The sequence below is a fragment of the Schistocerca americana genome, chromosome 5 (genome assembly GCF_021461395.2).
Source record: "Schistocerca americana isolate TAMUIC-IGC-003095 chromosome 5, iqSchAmer2.1, whole genome shotgun sequence".
Taxonomy (NCBI): Eukaryota; Metazoa; Arthropoda; class Insecta; order Orthoptera; family Acrididae; genus Schistocerca; species Schistocerca americana.
Genome location: NC_060123.1, coordinates 23883347 through 23907426, shown reverse-complemented (window position 1 = coordinate 23907426; position 24080 = coordinate 23883347). Strand labels below are relative to the sequence as shown.

Genomic DNA, 24080 nt, shown 5'->3' with positions numbered 1-24080 from the left:
CATGTTTATTACATAAACAAAAATGTAAAACAGTTTAAAGGGCAGCAAAAGGAAAGAAAGTATGTTAGGATTCAGTATTCAGTTGATGATAGCAGTTACTGGAAATGGAGCCTGCGCTTGGATTTGAGAATTTTTATGGACTGGTTTTATGAAGCAGACCATCATTAAAGAAACGTAACTTAAATATCTCATAAACAGTAGCAAAGTAGCTGTTATTATTCAGAGATTTTGAAAGGTTAATGTTATGGCATTACACTTTCACTGGAAGCACAGAGACCAATAACACCAACTTATACCTTCCAAAGCAACATCAGAAGACATCTTTTCCTTTCTTAAAAAAAAAAAAAAAAAAAAAAAAAAGAAGCCAGATTATGTCCTTACCATGACAAGGACAGACAGTGCTAGTCAAAATGCTACTGAAGAAAAGTGCATTTGCTGCATATGAACTTAATGCTCATACATTATTATTAAATTGTGTAACAGAAGAATACGGTGCTTTTTAAATTATTGTAGTGCTTTCCTCCATTTCAAATGTGCTTTCCGCTGATGCACACATATGAATTTTAGTCTTGATCTCAAACTAAATTAAACCATTTCGTAATTATAAATGTAGTATTCATAATAGCATTTCCAGAAATTGTTGGTGCCTATAGCTCAGAACCAATATTTACATAAGCTGTAGGATGCTGGATATTGTATCATTAGTTCAGAAGATACAAAGTCACAATCACATTCTTATACAGTTGTCGATCTTCATAGAAGTAATAAAGTGTTTAAGAAGTTGGTCATTCTGACTACTGCTTCACAGTATATTTATTCCCTCATGAAATTTACTCAAAAAGACTATCAGAAAGTGAGCTTTTGGCCAACAAAGCCTTTGTCAAAATTAATACACACACACACACACACACACACACACACACACACACACACACACAAATGCAACTGACACTTGGTAATGAGTGTGCAAGTGGTGTGTGTGTGTGTGTGTGTGTGTGTGTGTGTGTGTGTGTGTGTGTGTGTCTTAATTTTGACAAAGGCTTTGTTGGTCAAAAGCTCACTTTCTGACTCTCTTTTTGTTGTGCCTATCTACGACACAGCCTCTCCACTACATAATGGGTAGCAGTTATCCTAACATAACACTGTTACATTCCATCCAGGATCTTAAATTGTTTAATTTTCCCTCACGAAGTTTGAAGTCAATAATCCACTACAATTCAAAAGGAACAATGATGTACATAATTACAATACTACAAGACTGTCATGCAGTCGTGTATGTGAGTTGCATGCGTGTGTGTGTGTGTGTGTGTGTGTGTGTGTGTGTGTGTGTGTGTGTGTGTGTGTGTGTGTGTGTATTGGGGGGGGGGGGGGACAGGTGGGGGGGGGGGGGTGACCATCATCAGTTATGTTGCTTCCCAAACAGCAAAACTCATCTACTACTTTAAGTGTCTCATTTCCTAATCCAATTCCCTCAGCATCACCTGATTTCATTCGATTACATTCCATTATCTTCATTTTACTTTTGTTGATATTCATCTTATATCCTCTTTTAAAGACACTGTCCATACCATTCAACTGCTCTTCCATGTCCTTTGCTGTATCTGACAGAATTACAATGTCATTGGCAAACCTCAAATTTTTTATTTCTTCTCCATGGATTTTAATTCCTATTCCAAATTTTTCTTTTGTTTCCTTAACTGCTTGCTCAATATACAGATGGAATAACGTCAGCAATAGGCTACATCCCTGTCTCACTCCCTTCTCTTACTACTGCTTCCCCTTCATGTCCCTCGACTCTTATAACTGCCATCTGGTTTACGTAAATTGTAAATAGCCTTTCACTTCCTGTATTTTACCACTGCTACCTTCAGAATTTGAAAGAGAGTGTTCCAATCAACATTGTCAAAAGCTTTCTCTAAGTCTACAAATGCTAGAAACATAGGTTTGCCTTTCCTTAACCTATCTTCTAAGATAAGTCATGGTGTCAGTATTGCCTTCCGTGTTCCAACATTTCTACAGAATCCAAGCTGATCTTCCCTGAGGTCAGTTTCTACCACTTTGGTGGGTAGGAATTACTAACTCACATCTTAAATATTTTTTTTCTTCTTGTAATAAAAAATTAAATAACTTACAAATGTTCAGGATGTAACCATATGTACAAAATAATTTGCCATGTGACTGTAAAATGACTTGTTCTACATCATTACAATCTGTCATTCAAAATGATCAATGGAACATCTAAGTAACTAACAAGCTAAATAACTATGTACTGAAATATTTGTGTACATACCAGCACCCACTGTATGTTGAATTGCAGCCCAAATGCATGGATAAAACTTCTGAAATAAGTTGCAGTATTAGAAGCTCCTGACAATCGCGTAAAGAAAAAATATCCAGAAAGAACGATTTGTGGACACAAAGTTTCTCCTTTCAAGCATTTCCGTGATTTGTGACTTGTGCTGTCAGACTGAACTTGCTTCTCTTTACAATCGACAAATTTCACACGAACTGTATCAGCCTAAAAGAAATTGTAAATTATGAACAAAAGTAAGGAAACATAAAAATTGTTAATTCTACTAAGTAAATAAGCAGATAAAAGCAATTGTGAAATCTAAATGGGAAAGTCATAAATCAAAAGTATAATCAAATAATTATAAGTTTTCAGTTACTGAATGGTCAATATAAAGCACCTAGGACACAGGTACCAACATTATGTGAAACACTTGAAAATGAATTTTAAATTTTTCAAATCTAAATGAAGAGAGAATTAAAGTGTTCTTGTCAGTGTTTTCAATGTGTTCCTTTCTTAGCCAATTCTATGCAGGACCTCCTCATTCCTTTTCTTATCAGTCCACTTAATTTTCAACACCCCTCTGTAGTACTACATCTCAAACACTTAAGAGTCTCTCCTTTTCTGGTTTTCCCACAGTCCATGATTTACACCCATACAATGCTGCCCTCCTATGTAATTCCTCAAATTAAGGGCTATGTGTGACACTAGCAGACTTTTTTTGGCCAGGAATGCCCCCTTGCCAATGCTAGTCTGCTTTTTATGTCCTGCTTGGCATGTCTATCATGTGTTATTTTGCTTCCAAAGTAGCAGAAGCCCTAGGCTTCATCTACTTAATGACCACCAACTTTGATGTTAAGTTCCTCAGTATTCTCATTTCTGTTGTCTCTTATTACTTTTGTCTTTTTTCAGTTTACTCTCAATCAATATTATTGTTCCACAGATGAATAAATAAATAAATAAAATAAATATTCTGTACACAATAAAATGTTAATTTGCTTATTTCATTCAACAGATCCCATGATTATTCTTCATTTTAATTAAGGATGGCAATGATATTAGTGAATCTTATCACTGACACCCTATAATTAGAATTTTAATCTGACTCTTGAATCTATTTTTCATTTCCATCATTGTTTCTTCGATGTATAAATTGAACAATAGAGGAAAAAGACAGGAGCCCTGTCTTATACCATATTTAATCCAATCACTTTGCTCCTGATCTTCTAATCTTATTGTTCCCTCTTTGCTGTTCCAAAGATTATACTGGGTGTCCCATTTATCTTGACCACCTTAAGTAACTGTTTGTCCATGTGCAAATTACAAAATGTTTCAAGCAAATGTTCTTTAGCCATCAGGGGGACATCAATAAGTATGATTGCCTTCATTGCAGCTTTGTTTTTTTGTTTTTTACAAAGATATGAACAGCAGTATGACTTTTTTAAATGGCACCCTGTATTTTTTAATCAGTACTTCATTTCCTCTCCTAAAGACCTATTCAAAAATGTATCACAGTGTTCCATTCACTGAAACACAATGTTATTAATTACATAACACAACACTGATGTTGATGGTACCAGCACTTGATGCAGGTACTCCGGGTAACGGAACACATCCACATGCTGACATTGACAGAGGACAAATGTAAACATAAGTAGCATGCACACCCGTCATTCTGTCAACCATCGTCAGTTGAAGAGTTGTGTGAATAGAATGTACATCAAGGAAGAGAAGGTAGAAATGCTGCTCATCCATGGGGAACGTAAGTTAGCAGAACAGTAATTGCAATACTGTTTTCTTATGTATGGGTACATTTAGTACAGTAGTTTAGCCCTTTTAAATACTGTTGTGGAGAGTAGGCATACAGTACAGGCTGTCCTCCCTACAGCATTGACATAACATTTCTTTTATTGTTATTGTTGAAGGTGGGCGAAATGCTACACAGGCAGCAGAACTGTACAGAGAGTGATATCCTGACAAAAACCCACCTTCCCAATGGGTGTTTTCTTGTCTGCACGCGATGCTTCAGGAGACAGGTAGTTTCAACCCATGACAAGCAGTCGTCTTAGCACCCGTACAGACAAAGCTGCCGAAGCTACTGTTCTCGCTTCCATTGCTACAAATCCACATGTGAGCACACGACAGCTTGAACATGAGATTGACATTCCTAAAACCAGTGTACATCGTATTCTTACACATAAGCTGTTCCATCCTTACCATGTACACTTACATCAAGAAATGCATGGGAATGATTTCCAGAATCATGTACAGTTCTGTCAGTGGGCACAGAGGCAACTCCTCCCCAACCCGAACTTCTTCTCCAATGTTCTATTTACTGATGAATGTTCTTTCTCAAACAAAGGACACATATTTACAATGGAACATGCATTATTGGTCCAGCGACAGCCAATGGTGGCTTGGACAGGAGGAACATCAGCGTCAACGCAGAGTTAACATGTGGTGTGGGATACTTGCTACTGCAATTATTGGCCCTTATTTCATCAATGGTAGTCTAAACGGCACAGCATATGCCAACTTCCTCAGATGAATTCTTCCTCCTCTTCTGGATGAAACGCCATTAAGAACCAGAATGCTTATGTAGTAACAACAAGATGGGTGTCCAGCACATAATGCCTTGCGTGCAGCAGGTCGTGTTCTGAACCGAAGGTATCCTGCCAGATGGATTGGTCAAGGAGGCACAGTTACTTGGCCTGCTAGGTCTGCTGATTTAAATCCTCTGGACTTTCTTCTTTGGGGATGCATTAAAGACATTGTCTATTGCAATATTCCAGCAACTCCAGAGGACATGCAGGAACATATCGTGCTTGCTTGTAATTCTCTTCAGCAGGCAACACTGGAAGCAGTAATCATTCAATGAATGCACCAGTGTATCAGTGTCTAGGGTGACCACTTTGAGCACCTTTGAATGTTCCTGGGCAATAGTACAGGAGAGTCAAAGTCAACTTTGTGTTATGTTTTTACTTGGTTTTCATTTGTTTTCTGACAACTCCAGCAAGTGGACAGGTTTGTGATCCTGGGCTCAAAGTCAATCTTGTGTTATGTAATTAATAACATTGTGTTTCAGTGAATGGTACACTGTGATACATTTTTGAATAGGTCTGTAGGAGAGGAAATGAAAGGAATGGTCAAGATAAATGGGACACCCTGTATATTAATTCGGTTTCCCTGTCACTTGCCCCTATTTTTCACAGAATTTTCTACATTTTGCACCTTTTTACATTGTTGAATGCTTTTTTCTACATCAACAAACCCTATGAACATGTTTTGAATTTCTTAAATCCTGCCTCTATTAAAAACTGAAATGCCTCTCTGGTGCCATTACCTGAACTGATCATCATCTAAGAGACCCTCAATTTCCTTTTGCATTTTCTGCACAATATTCTTATCAGCAGCTTGCAAGCATGTGCTCCTAGATGGTAGTGTGAAAGTTCTCACACTTACCAACTCCTGCTATCTTCGAAATTACAAGGGTTGACTAAAAAGTAATGTCTCCATCTTCGTAACTCTTCAACAGTTGACAGCATTGGTATGGGACAGGTACTGGCTTGTTCCATAGCCTCTTTTCTAGAGCTCCAGTTGGCAGGAAGCCGTAGCATTGAACAGTTGTGTTGTTACAGTGTAAAGTATATAACCCTTCTCCGACAATCGGTCAATGCGATTTAAGCAATGTGCAGTCATTGAATTCTTGACAGCAGAAGATGTCACCTCAAAGGAGATTCATCAGAGAATGAAAGCTGTTTATGGTGATTATGTTGATGTGAGCCCCAGAAAAAGAAATTCAAGGCGCAGTCCTCAACTGGAAAAACCATGGCTACAGGTTACTCAGTGAAAAAATTGTATGTACACTAGAAAGACTCAGTTTGGAAGATAACAGTCTTCACAATACAGCCATCCCAATGATGTATCCAAAAACAGCCGAGCAGCTATCAGTATCATTTGATTACCCCTTCAAAAGCAATGGTACTGTAAATACGACTCCTGCTAACATGCCAACAGAGAGAACAGTGACAGAAGCAGTAGGTCTACCTGAAAAGGTGAAGTCAACAAAAGCTACATTAACAGGAGCATCAGTCCCAGCGATGACAGAATCACCCAGGCAGCCAATAGTATCACCAGCAACCACAAATGAGAAGACAATTACAACAGATAGAATGGTGTCTAGTGGAAGAAATGTCGTGCTGCCTTCCCGTTTCAATGATTTTTTATGTGCAGGCCTGAAGAAGAAAAAGCCAATACCCTAAACAGTGTCAAATGTTTACTACCACACGACTTTAGGCAGACTCCTCTGGAATCTCAGTCAAGAAATAACAGCACTGACAAAATAAAGAAGGTAGGGTTATCAATTTTTCATCAAAATGCGAGAAGCCTCCCTAACAAAATAGACCAATTGCTTATCAACTTTAATGAGAAAGACTGTATGAATAATGCCCAGATATTGTGCTTCACTGAGTACCATGTTACTAGCAACTGCATCATGCCCTTTTTACTAAGTTACAACTTAGCAACCCAATACTGTAGAGTAAATAAAGAAATTGGGGGAGTGGCAATATATGTTAAGGAAAATTTTGACTACAAAGTAACTGACATTACAAAATACTGTATGGACCAACATTTTGAAGCATGTGCTACTGAAATAAAAACTAATCTCAATTTATTAATAGTCCTGGCTGTTTACAGGGCACCATCAGGAAATATAAAAATGTTTTTTAGTTTCATGGACCAGGTATTGTCAGTTTTATTTTCAAAAACAAAGGATATTCTAGCCTTAGGTGATTTTAATGTAGACTGTCTGATTGATAATAACAGTAGAAGTAACTTCCAGAATGTGATGTCCACTTATAATCTGAATTCAGTAATCAATTTTTCCACTAGAATCACACCAGATTCCCAAACTATGATAGACAGTGTATTTTTAAATGTAAGTAGATACCAGAACATTAATGTAAACCAGGTTATAAATGGTCTCACAGACCATGATGGTCAATTAATCACTCTTTACAGTGTTAACCCTCTTGTTAAACTATCTCCCCAGTGGAAATGTATAAGAATAATGAACAAAGAGGCAAAAGAATCCTTCAACTGTAAGTTGCAGCTAATGGACTGGTCCTTTATTTATGACATTGATAATGCTAATGACAAATTTAACTATTTTATAAATGATTTTTCTGCCCTTTTCGAAGAATCTTTTCCAAAGAAATGGGTCAAAAACATTAATCCAAATTCTATAAGTAAGCCTTGGATCACAGATGGTATTAAACAGTCATGCAGAACTAAGAGAGAAATGTATGCTAAAATCAGAACAACTAATGATACACAAAAATGGAATCATTATAGATTGTACTGCAAAATTTTAAAGAAAGTAATATAGATGTCAAAAGCCCTTTTCTATAAGGAGAAAATAGATAAATCTAATAATACAATGAAAACAATTTGGAACATTATAAAAAGTGAGACAAAGACAAAAACAAGTGACAAAGATGACCTAAAAATCAGCCATGGGAGTAACTTAATAGAAAATCAAAAACGTGTGGCTGAAATTTTTAACAAACATTTCCTGACAGTAACCCAACAAATTGGCTGTAGGCCCTCTGTTGAGGAAGCTATGACTTTATGTCAGGATGCATACTCCAACATAATGCCAGAAATGTACATTAATCCTATGATTGTAGAGGAAATTCAAACAGTCATCTGGTCTTTAAAGTGTAAGAACTCTGCAGGAGTAGATAATGTATCCAATAATTTATTGAAATTTTCATGTATATGGATTAGTGATATTCTGTGCCATATTTTTGATGCTTCATTTCAACAAGGCATTTTTCCTGAAAGTCTCAAGTATGCCATTGTGAAGCCCCTACACAAGAAGGGTGATAGAGCTGAGCTCACTAACAACCGCCCTATTTCACTGTTAACAGCCTTCTCTAAAATTCTAGAAAAATTAATGCACAATAAAATTACTGAACACCTCATAATGAACAGACTTATCAACAAGGGCCAGTTTGGCTTCAAAGGGGCTGTTCAACTGAGGATGCAGTGTATGCACTTACAAATGAAGTACTTGAATGTCTAAATCAAAAAATTATAGGAATTGGTGTTTTCTGTGACTTATCAAAGGCATTTGATTGTGTAGATCACCACATTCTCATGCAGAAAGCCAAACTACTTGGAATAAGGGGTGTCGCAGGTAACTGGCTGCAATCTTATCTTCAGAAAAGAAAACAGAAAGTAATTTTAAACAGCTCAGATGAGTCAAGGGATACCTCCGCTCAGTCTGAATGGACTTCTATTAGTTGTGGTGTGCCTCAAGGCTCAATTCTGGGGCCACTGTTGTTTCTGATGTTTATAAATGATTTACCATTGTGTGCAAGCCTGCCTTTCAAATTTACTCTTTTTGCTGATGATACCACCATCTTCATGAGCGGAAAATCAGATGTTATTTTCGAGGAGTCAGTTAACAACATACTCTCTGAAGTGATTAACTGGTTCAGTGTTAATGGTCTCCCTCTAAACTCAAGTAAGACAAATTTTATCCAGTTCCATACAAAAAGAAAAAAAGTGAGAGAAATAAATGTAACATGTGGAAATCAACCAATAAAAAGAATGGATGTGTCTAAATTTCTTGGAGTACATATTGATAGCAAAATGAACTGGTCCTTCCATATACAACAGACCCTAAAAAAATTGAGCTCGGCTATGTACAGTGTGTAAACTTTAAGATGGCAGACCTCTCCCTAGTCCTGAATCGGTAGTAGTCGGTAAATGTCGGGAGGCTTCGGTAGGCACACAGTTTCAACTGCTGCCAACATTACATAGCTGACTGTGTTGTACAAGGTAGCCATTGTCGTCTGCTTCGTTATTGTTTTGCACTGTACTGTTCTGCGTGTTTTTATTGTGCAGTTGTGCTAAACGTTATCAAAATGAGTGAAGAGGCAGTTGCTGGCCCATCTCGGGAGTCGCCAACAACCCTGACCGGTAGACCTGCGGTTAGAAGGAAACCAGTATTACGTAGCGATGCTCACAAAATTATATTGCGTGTGATTGAATGCTGCGAAAGGGAAAGGGAGCAGAAAAAATTGCTTCACCCCATTTACAAATCTTCAGTGAGAGCTGCTACATACACGGGACAAAGCACGCGTAGCACTGGAAGATTCAAACAATTTTCCAAGAATCATCCTGGCATATCACCACAAACGCCTGGCAAGAAAAGGTGAGTTTCCATTTCAGACATTTTTTTCGCGATCACTTTGAAGGAGCCCCCTATTTTGTCTGAATTACCTTATATTTCATTTTTCCTTGCTACCATATTGCTTTGTATGGAAACACCACTGGTTACTGTATTATTTCGAAACACATTCATATTACAGTACATTTCCAAATTCAAAAAAATACATGCAGTGCAGAAGGAATTTTCTTGTAAATCTTTCTCTCTCTTTTAACTTAGGAAAAGAAGTGGAGAAATTGAAGTAATGATTGATGATTTCAAACAGCGTGTCATTCACAACACGATAGCGGAATTTTATTCAGTGCGGAAGATTGTGCGGAGCCTGCGAACACTGCTTCCAGTTTTGCAGATATAGATTTTAATGTACATGACGATTTCAGTTTCGTTTACGAACAACATTTAAAGCGAGTTTTACTTGCAAGCCTTTCATCTGCTTTCGCGTAAACATGACACGCAATTTGTAGTGCCAGCACTGCAACTGGTAGGCGTGCCTTGTCGCCCCCAACAGCTCCTCTCCCCTCGCCAGCCAATGCTTGCTTCCTCCTCTCCCCACACTCCCCTCACAACTCTGCCGTCTTACAGTTAACACACTGTATGCTATCAGAATGATGTCTTCCATTGGAGATTTAACCACTATGGAGTCCGCATACTATGGGTATTTTCACTCCATTATGTGTTACGGAATAATCTTCTGGGGAAATTTAGCTTTGGCAAAGAAAATTTTTGTGGCCCAGAAAAGGGCTATTAGAATTATGTGCAGAGTACACCCTAGGACATCATGCCACAGCCTTTTCAAAAAGCTGCAAATAATAACCACTGTATCCCAGTACATATATTCACTGATGTGTTTTGTAATTAAGAATCCTGCACAATTTCCATCAAAGAAGAACTATCACAAATATTTAATGAAGACTGTTTTGTATCTTTTTTATGTTTGTTGTTTTGTATGATTGACTCGTTCCACATCTCATGTGACGTGCTCACAATACGAGATCTACGGAACATGAAATAAATAAATAAATATAAATACACAGATGGTGTTATCCATGTTGATTTCCTTGATCATGGAACAACAAATTCAGAGCATTACATCACAATGCTGCAAACTCTGAAACAACAGCTAACAAGGGTCCAAAAGGAAAAGGGAAATGTTTTTCTGCAGCATGACAATGCCAAACCACACACTTCACGTGTCATCACAGCAAAACTTCAGAGACTGAATCTCACCACCATACGGCATCCACCATACATTCCAGATTTAGCACCATCTGAGTTCCATCTCTTCACAATAATGAAAAATGATCTGAGGGAACATCATTATGCTTCTGCTGAAGATGTTGAGAGAACTGTAAGACTGCAGTTGTGGAAACAGAGTGTCGACTACTTCCACAATGGCTTCAGAAAACTTGTTCATCATTGGCAGAAACGTATCTAATTGGCTGGTGATTATGTGGAAAAGTGTATACTGGTACTTAAAGATCACAGTCTAAGGATTATTTCTGCATTTGATTTATTAAAATATTCCCATCCAAACCCAATTAATGAAGGTGGAGGCATTACTTTTCATTCAACCCTCATTTGTGGATAATGTTTTTCAGGAAGTCTGATACTATGTCTCCAGTCTGATAGATTTTGCACACTAACTTCCTTAGTGATCTTAGAAATTCTAAAGGTATGTTATCTACACCTTCTTCCTTTTTTGATTTCAAGTTCTCTAAAGCTTTTTTAAATTCTGACTCTAAAACTGTATCCCCTATATCTTCCTTACTGGCTCCCAATTCTTCTTCTACCAAGTCCTCAGATAATTCCTCCCCCACACAGAGGTCTTTAATTTACTGTCTCCATCCATCCACTCTCTCTTCTGTATTTAACAGTGGAATTCCCACTGCACTCTTAATGTTGCCATCTTTGATTTTAATTTCATTGAAGGTTGTTCTGACTTTTCAGTATGCTGATTCAGTCCTTCAGACACCCATTTACATTTCAGTGTCTTCACATTTTTTTTCTACAGCCCTTTGGCCTCCCTGCACTTTTTTATTTAATTTGTATGTGGTTTGTGTCACTGTATTTCTATCTTTCTCTGAGCATTTTTGTACTTCTTTCTTTCCACAATCAACAGAAGAATATCTCCTGTCTCCCATGATTTCTTCACAGTTATCTTCCTTGTACCTGTATTTGTATGTCCAACTTCTGAGATTGCCCTTTTTAGAGATGTCAGTTACTGTTCAATTGAATTAACTATTGTGATATTGATTATTGCAGTATCTACAGCCCTAGTGACTATCAAACACACCTCAATCCTCAGTTCTACAGTATCCTACATCTTTCCACACAGATTCTTCTGGGAAATTCTCTTAAATGTCAACATACTTTTCATCATTACTGAATTATAATCTGAGTCTATATCTGCTCCTGGGTTAGCCTTGCAAACCAATATCTGATATCAGAATCTCTTTCTGACCATGATGTTACCTAACCTTTTCCAAGTATACCTCTTCCTCTTGTCATTTCTGAACAGTGTATTTGCTGTTACTAGGTGACCTCTATTGCAGAACTCAATAAGTCTTTCTCCTCTGTCATTCTTGCTATAATCACATATTCCCTTGTAACTCTGTTTACTATTCCTTCCCCTCCTACAGCATTACAGTCCACCATGATTATTAAATTTTCTTCTCCCTTTAAATATTGATTTATCCATTCAACAGCCTCATATACTTTCCCTATATCTTTATCTTCTGCTTCTGACATTAGCAAATATATCTCAACTGTTCAACTATTGCTGTAAATTCTGATGAGAACAGCCCTGTCACTGAACTGTTCACAGTAACTCACACTATGCCCTATCTTCCTATTCATACTGGATCCTACCCTCATTATACCATTTGCTTTTGCTATTGATATTACCCTACATTTGTCTGACCAGAAATCCTTAACAATCTGGAATCTTTTTCCAATGGAGATATCATCATGAAACATTTTCAATTACAGGCCACATGACCAGTGGATACACATTATGTGTCTTTGATATAGTGGTTTCCATTGTCTTCTGCATCCTCAAGCCACTAATCACCTTTTATGGGCAGTTTCCCACCCCAAGAGTAAGAGGTTGCACTGAAACTCTGCTTCTCTTGACAAGGCCATTGTTTGGACAAGGGCGACTCCTTATATGGGAAGTGTTCGGCTAGCACTGCTGATGATTTTTGTGCAGAATTTAAGCAGCAGCTGGAACTGGACTTGGTACCCAGCACACTTTGATTACTCGTCAAAGGAGCTACCGCTAGATGTTGAGTACTTATACTACTAGACCACGAGTGCATGTTCTTGTACAGGGCAGAAAATATGTTCCATGATCTGATCTTGAGAACAATGTGGTGCTGATAGCTGACCATTTCTTCTTTCACTGCCAAAGGTGTCACTGAATGACGTGAGGTGTGGACTTACTGCTCTGACATCAGCTTACAAACCTACAGTCACCTTTGCACTTTTACACAGGTCCTCAGTTGTGCGAGTACCCCAGTCTATCTCTCTCGTGAAAGAAACTTTTAAGAACTGGACCTCAGTCATTTACTTGGTAGTCATGGACTCAGATATGGAGGCAACTGAAATTTATCCTTTTTATTACCAAAACATGTTTTGCCTTGTATTGTCACACAGTTTCAGTGATTCAGATTAGTAACCAGTACTTTTTGACTACCATTATATCTTTGACAGAGGCCAATTCCATTCCATTACACATCCTCAAAGTGCCAGATATAAGGCTTCACTTTTTTTTATTCTGGATCAATTATTCATGTGTTAACATTTTTACACAATTTTTGCTGTTTTTAATCTTCTCTTTTACTTGAAATCTTTAGCTTTGATGCAGGCCCATCTTCTGACTCTATTATATCCCCAGTTATTAATCATGCATTTAGTTTGCATGTGTACAAATGCCTTTCTTTGATTTCTTATAATGTTTCATATTTAAGGTAATCTCATGCAAAATACATGTAAATTTATGTTGGATGAAAACATCAATAAGCATTTGTTAAAACCTTCCCATCCATACAATTATTGCTGTTAAATATTTCATTTGCATTTGCAGGGCTAAACAATTAAGCTACTGATTCTGTCTCTGACAAATAAGCAATAAGACCAATCATAAGATAAGATCAAAGAATACTCACCCCACCACATCCACGTTCACTGCTGCACCTATTCTCTGCAACACTTTTGGGTACAGATTCTCCTGGGCTCAAGTCAAGACCAAGATTGTCATGCTGCACACTGAATTTCTGTGGTTCATAGAGAATGCAGACTGCACGATCATCTGATGCCACATGTTGCTGAACCTCTATCATTTCTTCATTCATTTTACGGTGAGCCAATGAGCCTCTCAGCCATTCCATCGAAGCTTCTGCTTTCTTCTCTTTCCCCTTGGCCATAAGCCAGAATGGAGATTCTGGGATCTGTCACACAGCACGAACTCTGCTCTGAATCAGAAAGGCAGCAGATATATGCCAAATACTCGGCATAATTTTATTTTGTAACAAACAAATTTCATTTCAACAAATATACAGCTTTAAAACTTAAAAACTATATCAAATAGTGAAATATGGCATAAAATCATAGCAACATGTCTTTAGAAAGTAAGTAGTTTCAGAACTTTACATAAACGAGGTCTGTTCAAAAAATTCCAGAGCTTTGTCTCTAAAATTTTTCTACACTTACCTTTTACTTATTGTGCATGGTCTCCTTCGAAATACTCTCCTCCACAACTGACACACCACTCCCAATGCCATTTCCACTTCAGAAGCAGTCTTGGTACACTTCTTGCTGGATCGTGCTAAGCACTGTCTGTGAATTTTCTTCTATCTCATCTATTGTTGTAAACCTTTGTCCTTTCAATGGGGTTTTCAACTTTGGAAATAAAAAAAAAATCTGCAGGGGCCAGGTCTGGACAGTATGGAGGATGCGGAAGCATAGTGATTTCATTTTTTGTGCAATAATCATGCACCAACAGGGATAAATGTGCAGGTGCATTACCGTGATGGAAGATCCATGAATTGTTTCACCACAGTTCAGGCCGTTTCCTTCTCACATTTTCCAGTAGACATTTCAACATGTCCCAGTAGTACCATCAATTAACAATTTGTCTCTGTGGCATGAATTCATGATGAACTAATCCGTCAAAGTCAAAGAAAACTATTAGCATATCTTTGGCATTTGTTCTGGCCTAACAAGCTTTTTTTGCCCTTGGAGAACCTTTCCCAATGTAATGTAAAGACTGAACCTTGGTCTCAACATCATAAGCATAGACCCACATCTGATCACCAGTTACAATTCTCTTAAGGAACACTCATTGTATCATTGTTATATGCGTGATCCAAAAGCTCTTCCTAGACTGCGAGGCGAAGGTCTTTCTGGTCTTGACTCATGAGCTGTGGCATGAACTTAGTGGCAACATAATGCATTCCAAGATCCTGTGTCAGAATTTCATGACATGATCCAACTGAAATGTTACATTCTTCTCCAATCTCTTTGACAGTAAGTCTTCAGTTAGCAAGCATAATTTTGTTGACATTCCTGACATGACCATCATCAGTAGATGTCAAAGGGCATCCTGAACAAGGGTATCCTTAAGTTCTGTCTGGCCATTTTTAAACCATGTGAGCCATTTGTAACACTGAACATGGCTCAGGCACTCTTTACCATAGGATCCCTGCATCATCTGGTATGTCTCTGTATGGATTTTCTTGAGTTTCATGCAAAATTTATTGCAGACACATTGCTCCTTTAACTCCATCATCTTGAAATTCACAAACTGCGCAACCCAACGTTTTACTCATTACAGTACTGAACAATAACTAACATTCATACAACAGTGAAACTTCCAGCAATAACACACTAAACACAGGCACATGCACAGATGCCCACAGCTCTTTGCTCCAACACATCACTGGCACAAAATTATGAATGTTCCCAAATTTTTTGAACAGGTGTCGTGCTGTTGAGTAACCAGAAACAGAGCAGTATTTTAAATTTTGTGAGGTACTGATAATTTTTCTTTGATTGCTGCACAAACACAAAGATGACATTTAAAGAAATAAGTGATGGTGGAATGAAAAAGTGATGTAGTTGTGCAACAGTGGGAAAGGGAGCATCTCCAGAACAGAAAGAAACACCACACATGCTGCAAGGAAGTGTTTACAATAAAGTGATAATACTGCTAAGCTGAATTCACTTACGAGCAAAACTCCATCTGTCACAAAGTAGAATAAGGGAAGAGTCATGGAGGAGTAACAGCTACTTCCAAATTTTTGTCCCAATGAACCTGGCAGTTAGTCTGTCATACGAGCCTCTTGCCATAATTACAGTGGAGGCTGCAATGGTATGTGAGGTGAATAGAACCAACAGATCAATACAACTCAGAGCACAGAAGCAGCAGCCCTTTCTGTTGGTGGTGGTATAGACAAAAGCTTCATTTTGGAGGAAGGAAGCATCTCCTCCAGTAGTGACAATTGGTGTAAATCAGGGAATATGGTAGGATAATTTGTGATGCTACTTGTGAGCGTGCTCAGGGCAACTTAAACGGTTGCATTGCTGCAATGTAGAAGTCAATGGGAAACTATCACATTATCATTAACTTTGCCTAGTACATAAAGTTATCTGCTAAAATGACATGAGAACTTACACATGAATAAAATATTCTGGATGTAAAATAGTCTCATTTGGCTCTCCAAGAGGGGATACTCTGGAAGAGCTATCAGACAAAAAGAGAATTCTACTTAGGATGTGCACATGAAACAAAAAAACATTGTGAGAGATTAGAAATCTAAAAGTACTAATTTAAATAAAGCAAGTGGGTATTAGGGGACTGATGATTTAGAAAAAAAATCATGTGGTCCAATGCAGAAGAGAAAGACATCACAGTTCTAAAATTCTAACTAATTTGCTCAAGAGAAATAACAACATTTCTGCAACCAATTAAATTCTTCAAGATTAGATGAAAATGCAAAAGAGTATTGGATACTAAAAGGAAGTTAAAGCAGTCAGAACATTTAATTGTGACTTCTCTTCTTTCATAAGGTACTACAAAAATAAATATGAATCAGGGCATTGCCAGAAGCCTTATTTCACAAAGACTCAAAGACTCGTGAAATTCCTAATGTTGGCCAGGAAGGGAGTTATCTCTACTATACACAAAGCAAAAATAGTTTATTTTGCTTTCTGTACAAAACTATCTCACCCAGATATCGATCTGGCTTTGTCAAAGAAGGTATCAACAAATAAAAAATAGGTAGGTTTCATCTAAATAAAGGAGATGGGACCTGGATAAACTGAAAGAACCAGAGGTTGTAGAGAGTTTCAGGGAGAGCATAAGGGAACAATTGACAGGAATGGGGGAAAGAAATACAGTAGAAGAAGAATGGGTAGCTCTGAGGGATGAAGTAGTGAAAGCAGCAGACGATCAAGTAAGTAAAAAGACGAGGGCTAATAGAAATCCTTGGGTAACAGAAGAAATATTGAATTTAATTGATGAAAGGAGAAAATATAAAAATGCAGTAAATGAAGCAGGCAAAAAGGAATACAAACATCTCAAAAATGAGATCGACAGGAAGTGCAAAATGGCTAAGCAGGGATGGCTAGAGGACAAATGTAAGGATGTAGAGGCTTGTCTCACTAGGGGTAAGATAGATACTGCCTACAGGAAAATTAAAGAGACCTGTGGAGAGATGAGAACCACTTGTATGCATATCAAGAGCTCAGATGGCAACCAAGTTCTAAGCAAAGAAGGGAAGGCAGAAAGGTGGAAGGAGAATATAGAGGGTTTATACAAGGGCGATGTACTTGAGGACAATATTATGGAAATGGAAGAGGATGTAGATGAAGATGAAATGGGAGATACGATATTGCATGAAGAGTTTGACAGAGCACTGAAAGACCTGAGTCGAAACAAGGCCCCGGGAGTAGACAACATTCCATTAGAACTACTGACTGCCTTGGGAGAGCCAGTCATGACAAAACTCTACCATCTGGTGAGCAAGATGTATGAGACAGGTGAAATACCTTCAGACTTCAAGAAGAATATAATTATTCCAATCCCAAAGAAAGCAAATGTTGACAGATGTGAAAATTACCGAACTATCAGTTTAATAAGCCACAGCTGCAAAATACTAACGCGAATTCTTTACAGACGAATGGAAAAACTGGTAGAAGTGGACCTCGGGGAAGATCAGTTTGGATTCCGTAGAAATGTTGGAACACGTGAGGCAATACTAACCTTACGACTTATCTTAGAAGAAAGATTAAGAAAAGGCAAACCTACGTTTCTAGAATTTGTAGACTTAGAGAAAGCTTTTGACAATGTTGACTGGAATACTCTCTTTCACATTCTAAAGGTGGCAGGGGTAAAATACAGGGAGCGAAAGGCTATTTACAATTTTTACAGAAACCAGATGGCACTTATAAGAGTCAAGGGGCATGAAAGGGAAGCAGTGGTTGGGAAAGGAGTGAGACAGGGTTGTAGCCTCTCCCCGATGTTATTCAATCTGTATATTGAGCAAGCAGTAAAGGAAACAAAAGAAAAATTCGGAGTAGGTATTAAAATTCATGGAGAAGAAGTAAAAACTTTGAGGTTCGCCGATGACATTGTAAATCTGCCAGAGACAGCAAAGGACTTGGAAGAGCAGTTGAACGGAATGGACAGTGTCTTGAAAGGAGGATATAAGATGAACATCAACAAAAGCAAAATGAGGATAATGGAATGTAGTCAAATTAAATCGGGTGATGCTGAGGGAATTAGATTAGGAAATGAGACACTTAAAGTAGTAAAGGAGTTTTGCTATTTAGGGAGTAAAATAACTGATGATGGTTGAAGTAGAGAGGATATAAAATGTAGACTGGCAATGGCAAGGAAAGCGTTTCTGAAGAAGAGAAATTTGTTAACATCGAGTATAGGTTTAAGTGTCAGGAAGTCGTTTCTGAAAGTATTTGTATGGAGTGTAGCCATGTATGGAAGTGAAACATGGACGATAACTAGTATGGACAAGAAGAGAATAGAAGCTTTCGAAATGTGGTGCTACAGAAGAATGCTGAAGATAAGGTGGGTAGATCACATAACTAATGAGGAGGTATTGAATAGGATTGGGGAGAAGAGAAGTTTGTGGCACAACTTGACGAGAAGAAGGGATCGGTTGGTAGGACATGTTTTGAGGCATCAAGGGATCACAAATTTAGCATTGGAGGGCAGCGTGGAGGGTAAAAATCGTAGAGGGAGACCAAGAGATGAATACACTAAGCAGATTCAGAAGGATGTAGGTTGCAGTAGGTACTGGGAGATGAAGAAGCTTGCATAGGATAGAGTAGCATGGAGAGCTGCATAAAACCAGTCTCAGGAGTGAAGTCCACAACAACAACAACAGAGTAGAATAAGTTCTGTGCAATGTAAATAATTTAGCCAAGACAGAGCTGTGGCAAGAAGTTTGGAGTGGGAGTTGCATAGGAATGGACCAGGATGTCATGCCCTGCTTGTCCACAATAACTTGATGATGTTACTGGTGCTACCAGAAATGGAGAAAATCTGCACTAGTTGAAAGATATTCCATTATCTTGAAGCAATGATAACATTAAGCTGCCTCTAGACATAAAGCATTACTGTGCATATTGTTAAGGGCGACAGTGTCAGGTCTGTGGCATGTAGCCAGTGCTACCTTCCCCTCACCACTCCTTTCTCCTCAGCAGTCCTAATGCTGGGCAAGGTATTCCTTCTGCCATTCCTGACAGCGACTACGTGAATCCTCAACTTGCAGTGGACGAATAATAGATTGGATGGGCAACAAAATACCACTTTAGGAGGGTTGGGAAAGATCTTGGGTTCGATGTCCCCCACTTCTGGGTGTGATGATAGGTAACCATAGCACTGGCAAAGGATATGGTTCCATCTTTCTGGTCCATGGTGACATGGATGACAAAGAGGATGCTCCATTGTAGCTGTCTCTTGGGGCTGGTAGGGGGGTGTGGTGTGAGGATATTGTATGGGATATCTGTTTTTGGACTAGGTTTGGGGGGTAGTGACTGCGAAGGCCCTCATGAAACATTCAGCATACAGAGCACGCGATTTCTCATCACTGCAGATACACCACCAATGGATGGCCAGTCTGCATGGGAGTGATTTCTTGGTGTAGAAGGGTTGACTGCTGTTGGCATGCAGGTGCTGTTGGTGGTTAGTGGGTCTGACAGACAGAGGTGTGATTGTAACCATGAGGGATGTGGAGGTCAACACTCAGAAAAGTTGCACACTAGGTTGTGGTGGACCATGTGAAGCAGAGGGGAGAGAAGGTGTTGAGATTGTGTAGGAATGAGGATAGTGTGTCTTGGCCCAGAGTCCAGATCATGAAGATATCATCAATGAATCTGAACCAGACAAGGTGTCTGGGTCATTGGGAGACTAAGAAGGCCCACAAAAAGTTGACCTAGGAGGGTTCCATGCAAGTCCCTGTGGATGTGCCACATATCTGCTTACATACCTTCCCCTCAAATCAGAAGTAGTTCTGTGGCAGGATATAGTTGATAAGGCGTTTGAGGAATGAGTTAGTGGGTTTGGAGTCTCAAGGATGTTGGGATAGGTAGTGTTCAATAGTGGTAAGGGCATGGACATGAACGTCTGATGGTGTATATGGAGGTGGCATCAACAGTGACAGGTAGGGATAGGCTTCACCTGGACAACTTCCTGGACAGTGACCTCCACTTCTTTGATGGCACTATCGACACCTCTGTCCATCAGTAACTGACAGTACCTGGACTTCAACAGCTGTTATCCCTTCCACACCAAAAATTCACTCCCATACAGCCTAGCTACCTGTGGACAGCATATTTGCAGTGACGAGAACTCCCTTGCCAAGTATGCTGGATGTCTCAAAAAGACCTACACAGGTGTGCACTGTCCCCCAGACCCAGTGTGCAAACAGATTTCCCATGTTATAACCTCACACAGCCCTAATGCTCCCACCAGCCCCAAGGATCAGCTACAAAGTAGTGCCACCACTGCACCTTATCACCCTGGATGGGAAAATACTGAGCCATACCTTTCATTAGGGTTTTGATTATCTATCATCATGCCCAGAAATGAGGGACATCCAACCCAACACCCTTCCCACTCCTCCTTAACTTGTATTTGGTCACCCACACAACCTGCACAACATCCCTAACCCACTTCCACTACTATATGATACCTGCAGAAGACCCAGGTGCAAGGCCTGCCCAACCCACACACCCAGCTTTTATTATTACAGTCCTTTCCATCCTACACCATCGGTGATGGGGCCATCTGTGAAAGCACCCACATCATATACCAACTGTTATGCACAGCTTTTTTTTTGTTGGTATGAAAACCAATCACTTGTCCACCAGAATGAATGACCAGTGCTAAACAGCAGCCAAGAACAAAGTTGATCAGCCAGTGGCACAACACGCATCTGAGCACAACACGCTCAAGTTCAATGGCTGCTTCACAACACGAACTATCTGGATCCTTCCCTCCAGCACCAGCTTTTCTGAACTATTCAGATGGAAGTTATCCTCGCAAAATATCCTTCATCCCCATAACCCTTCTGGCCCCAGTCTTCGTTAACCCAATGTCCCCACACCCGTCACCCAACAGTTTTCCCTTCCTCTTTCCTGCCATCCTTTCCCAATCCAAGTATCCTTCATCACATGCTGCACTGCAGCAGCTCTAACAGCTGTGCATCACATGCCTAGTTCATGCAAATGCCACCCCTCCCTCCTGCATTCCTAGCTAGCAAACCTACTGCCTCCCTCCAAGCCAATACCTACCCACCCCTAACCTCTTTTCCTGTCTCCCACCTCTCCCTCCCTCTCCGTACCCTCACCCCGCCCAACACAACCCTACCTCACTCTAGTCCACATATCAAAATTAAATCCTGGCTCTCTGTGGCCATTTGCCTGATGTAGAGGTACAGGTGTGTGTGTGTGTGTGTGTGTGTGTGTGTGTGTGTGTGTGTGTGTGTGTGTGTATGTGTGTGGGTGTGGGTGTTTGTACTCTAGCTCAACAAAGGATTTATTCCAAAAGTTAGCAACTTTTCTTTCTCTTTTGTGTCTGCCTGTTTACAACTTAATGCTTCTCCTATTTGGTGAATGGTCTCCCCTACCCTGAAGTTATTAATCTTAGTCAAATTCAATATGAATAGACTACAGAAGACTATGCAAATATGTTTGTATTGTTAAATCTGAACCTGAAGAGTGAGTGCTTTGTTTTTCAGTTTTCAAAGAGGTAGAAGATATTATGTTCTTGTCAAATCATGGATTTACTTGATGTGAGAGAAGTGACACTTCTGTTTCTCCATAAAATAGTGATTCGTTTGGACTTCTCGAAGTACTCATCAAATCTGATACTTTCTTATCACAACTCATAAACACTTATGGAAACAAAGGAGAAGATCACACTTCAGATATTTCCAAAAGGTATGGATGTTTGAAGATTGTATCATTTTTATTGAGGATAATATGTGTAATGAGATAATTTGTGAAATTAAAAAGTGTAAATTCTCATTACTTGCAGTGGCAGATTTAGCAAACACTGACCAATTTGCCTCAATTGTGCAATATGTTTTACCTTCTGGATATGTGGAAAGATGGATATCAAAGGCCATCGCACTGTACACCTTGCCCAAAACATGTTAGAGTATAAAAATATAATGGTATTCGCATAAAAGAAAGTTAAAATGTTGACAGTGGCATGAGTGGTAAGTATAATGGAGTTCTGGTCCTTGTAAGAGAGTAGTGTTAATATGCTGCGAATGTACCTGCTTTGTAAGTTTTTTGTTCTTGCTAAGAAAATGCACAGTCGAAAGTTAAAGGTTCAAAGCCACCAATGTTTCAATAGTCATCAAAAAAAATTGCATGGATGTATTAAAGCTCTTAGTGCAGTATTTACTAATTTTTAAGAACAAGAACAAAGACATCACTGATTGCCATTGCAATCACAACAACACTTAATGAAAAAAGAAGCTCAACAATTCTCAAAGAATACTTTGAAGCATATTATTGCATAAGTTGTAGAGTTATGTGAGTCCTGCTTGGCTAGCATGCAATCTCATTTTGAGGGATAATGTTGTAAGTTTAATTTATAAAACTTGTCTAAGAAACTTTTAACATTCTGTCATCTGAGCCACCATCTTAATTTTCAACTTTCATAATGAATGTTTCCACTGCAGCAGAATTTATGCTGATTTAAAATTTTCTGACATACTACAATGTGCTGACTGAGATTCGAAAACAGAACAAATGTCTTTCATAGGCAAATTCTCTATTGACTGAGCTATTGAATCACAGCTCACTAACTACTCTCACAGCTTTCCTTCTGGCAGTACCTCTCTTTTATTTTCCAAACTTCACACAAGCAGAGATCTGCCAGGAATTTTCAAATTAGTGGACACTCTGCTGTATGGAGGAAATTCATTCTGCAAACAATTCCCAAGGCTGTGGCTAAGTCAGTTCTCCGTAATGCCCTTTCTTCTAGCAATGCTAGTTCCACAAGATGTTCAGGAGAACTCCTGTGAAGTTCCAAATGTACGAGAGAAGTTACTGGTGATATGATATGGAGACTTGTTCACCATATGGCTTTAAAAGCTTAAATGCTTACTACAGGATGGGATGTGGGGGAGCTGTGGAAGAAAATGATATTGCATTGGGGGATGGACTTATTCCCTATGAGAGTGCTATGACACCTCTCACAAATTGCAGAGATGCAGAGCCCAATATATCCCTCTCTCGTTGTTTTTCTTTAAAAATCCTTCCATCTGTGTTTTGTTAAACAGGGTTACAAGTAGTTAAATGTGAGAGTGTTAAATTCTATCTGTATATTAGTGTTCTAATGTAGTGTTGTGTACAGTGTAAGTGAGACAGAAATGCCAATGCATCCTGCAAGAGCCGATCTAAGTAAGAGAGAGCACTTGAAGGCTGCCCATCAGAGCCTACTCACAACTACCCAAGGTTGAACTGAGACAGCACTCACCTCCATGATCTGACAATCTTTGCCGGCCATGGTGGTCTAGCAGTTCTAGGCGCTCAGTCCGAAGCCGCGCGACTGCTACGGTCGCAGGTTCGAATCCTGCCTCGGGCATGGATGTATGTGATGTCCTTAGGTTAGTTAGGTTTAAGTAGTTCTAAGTTCTAGGGGACTGATGACTATATATGTTAAGTCCCATAGTGCTCAGAGCCATTTGAACCATTTGACAATCTTTATACTTTACTAAATAGCCCCCTTAGCAGTCTTAGCCAGAAGAGACAAAAAACATAAGATGACATTTAACTTACAACTTGTTGAAGTGGTGGATTTCCTTGCCAGATGAATTCAACTAACAGAAGTAAAATGTGACATGTAGTTTTAGCTATCTTGAATAATGCTTATTATGTTAGCCAGATTCAATAACAAAAGCCCACAGCACCTGTAAGTTCTCAAATAGTGAACTAAAATTTTATTAAACATTATTTTCATGAATTATTAGAAAGAATATTTAAAAAATGTAGGTATATATCGCTCAATAGGGG

General features: G+C 38.9%; 1 protein-coding gene across 1 annotated transcript in view; it reads right to left on the bottom strand.

Annotated features, from left to right (window-relative positions):
- Positions 1–13997, bottom strand: part of LOC124615918 (proton myo-inositol cotransporter hmit-1.3-like) — a 45006-nt gene extending 31009 nt beyond the window's left edge. The window contains exons 1-2 of the mRNA XM_047144099.1: positions 13697–13997; positions 2291–2518 (exon numbers count right to left, since the gene is read on the bottom strand). Of these exons, the coding sequence (XP_047000055.1) occupies positions 2291–2518; positions 13697–13954 (486 nt within the window). The 5' untranslated portion in view covers positions 13955–13997. The remainder of the gene's footprint in view (positions 1–2290; positions 2519–13696) is intronic.
- Positions 13998–24080: the final 10083 nt, after the last annotated feature.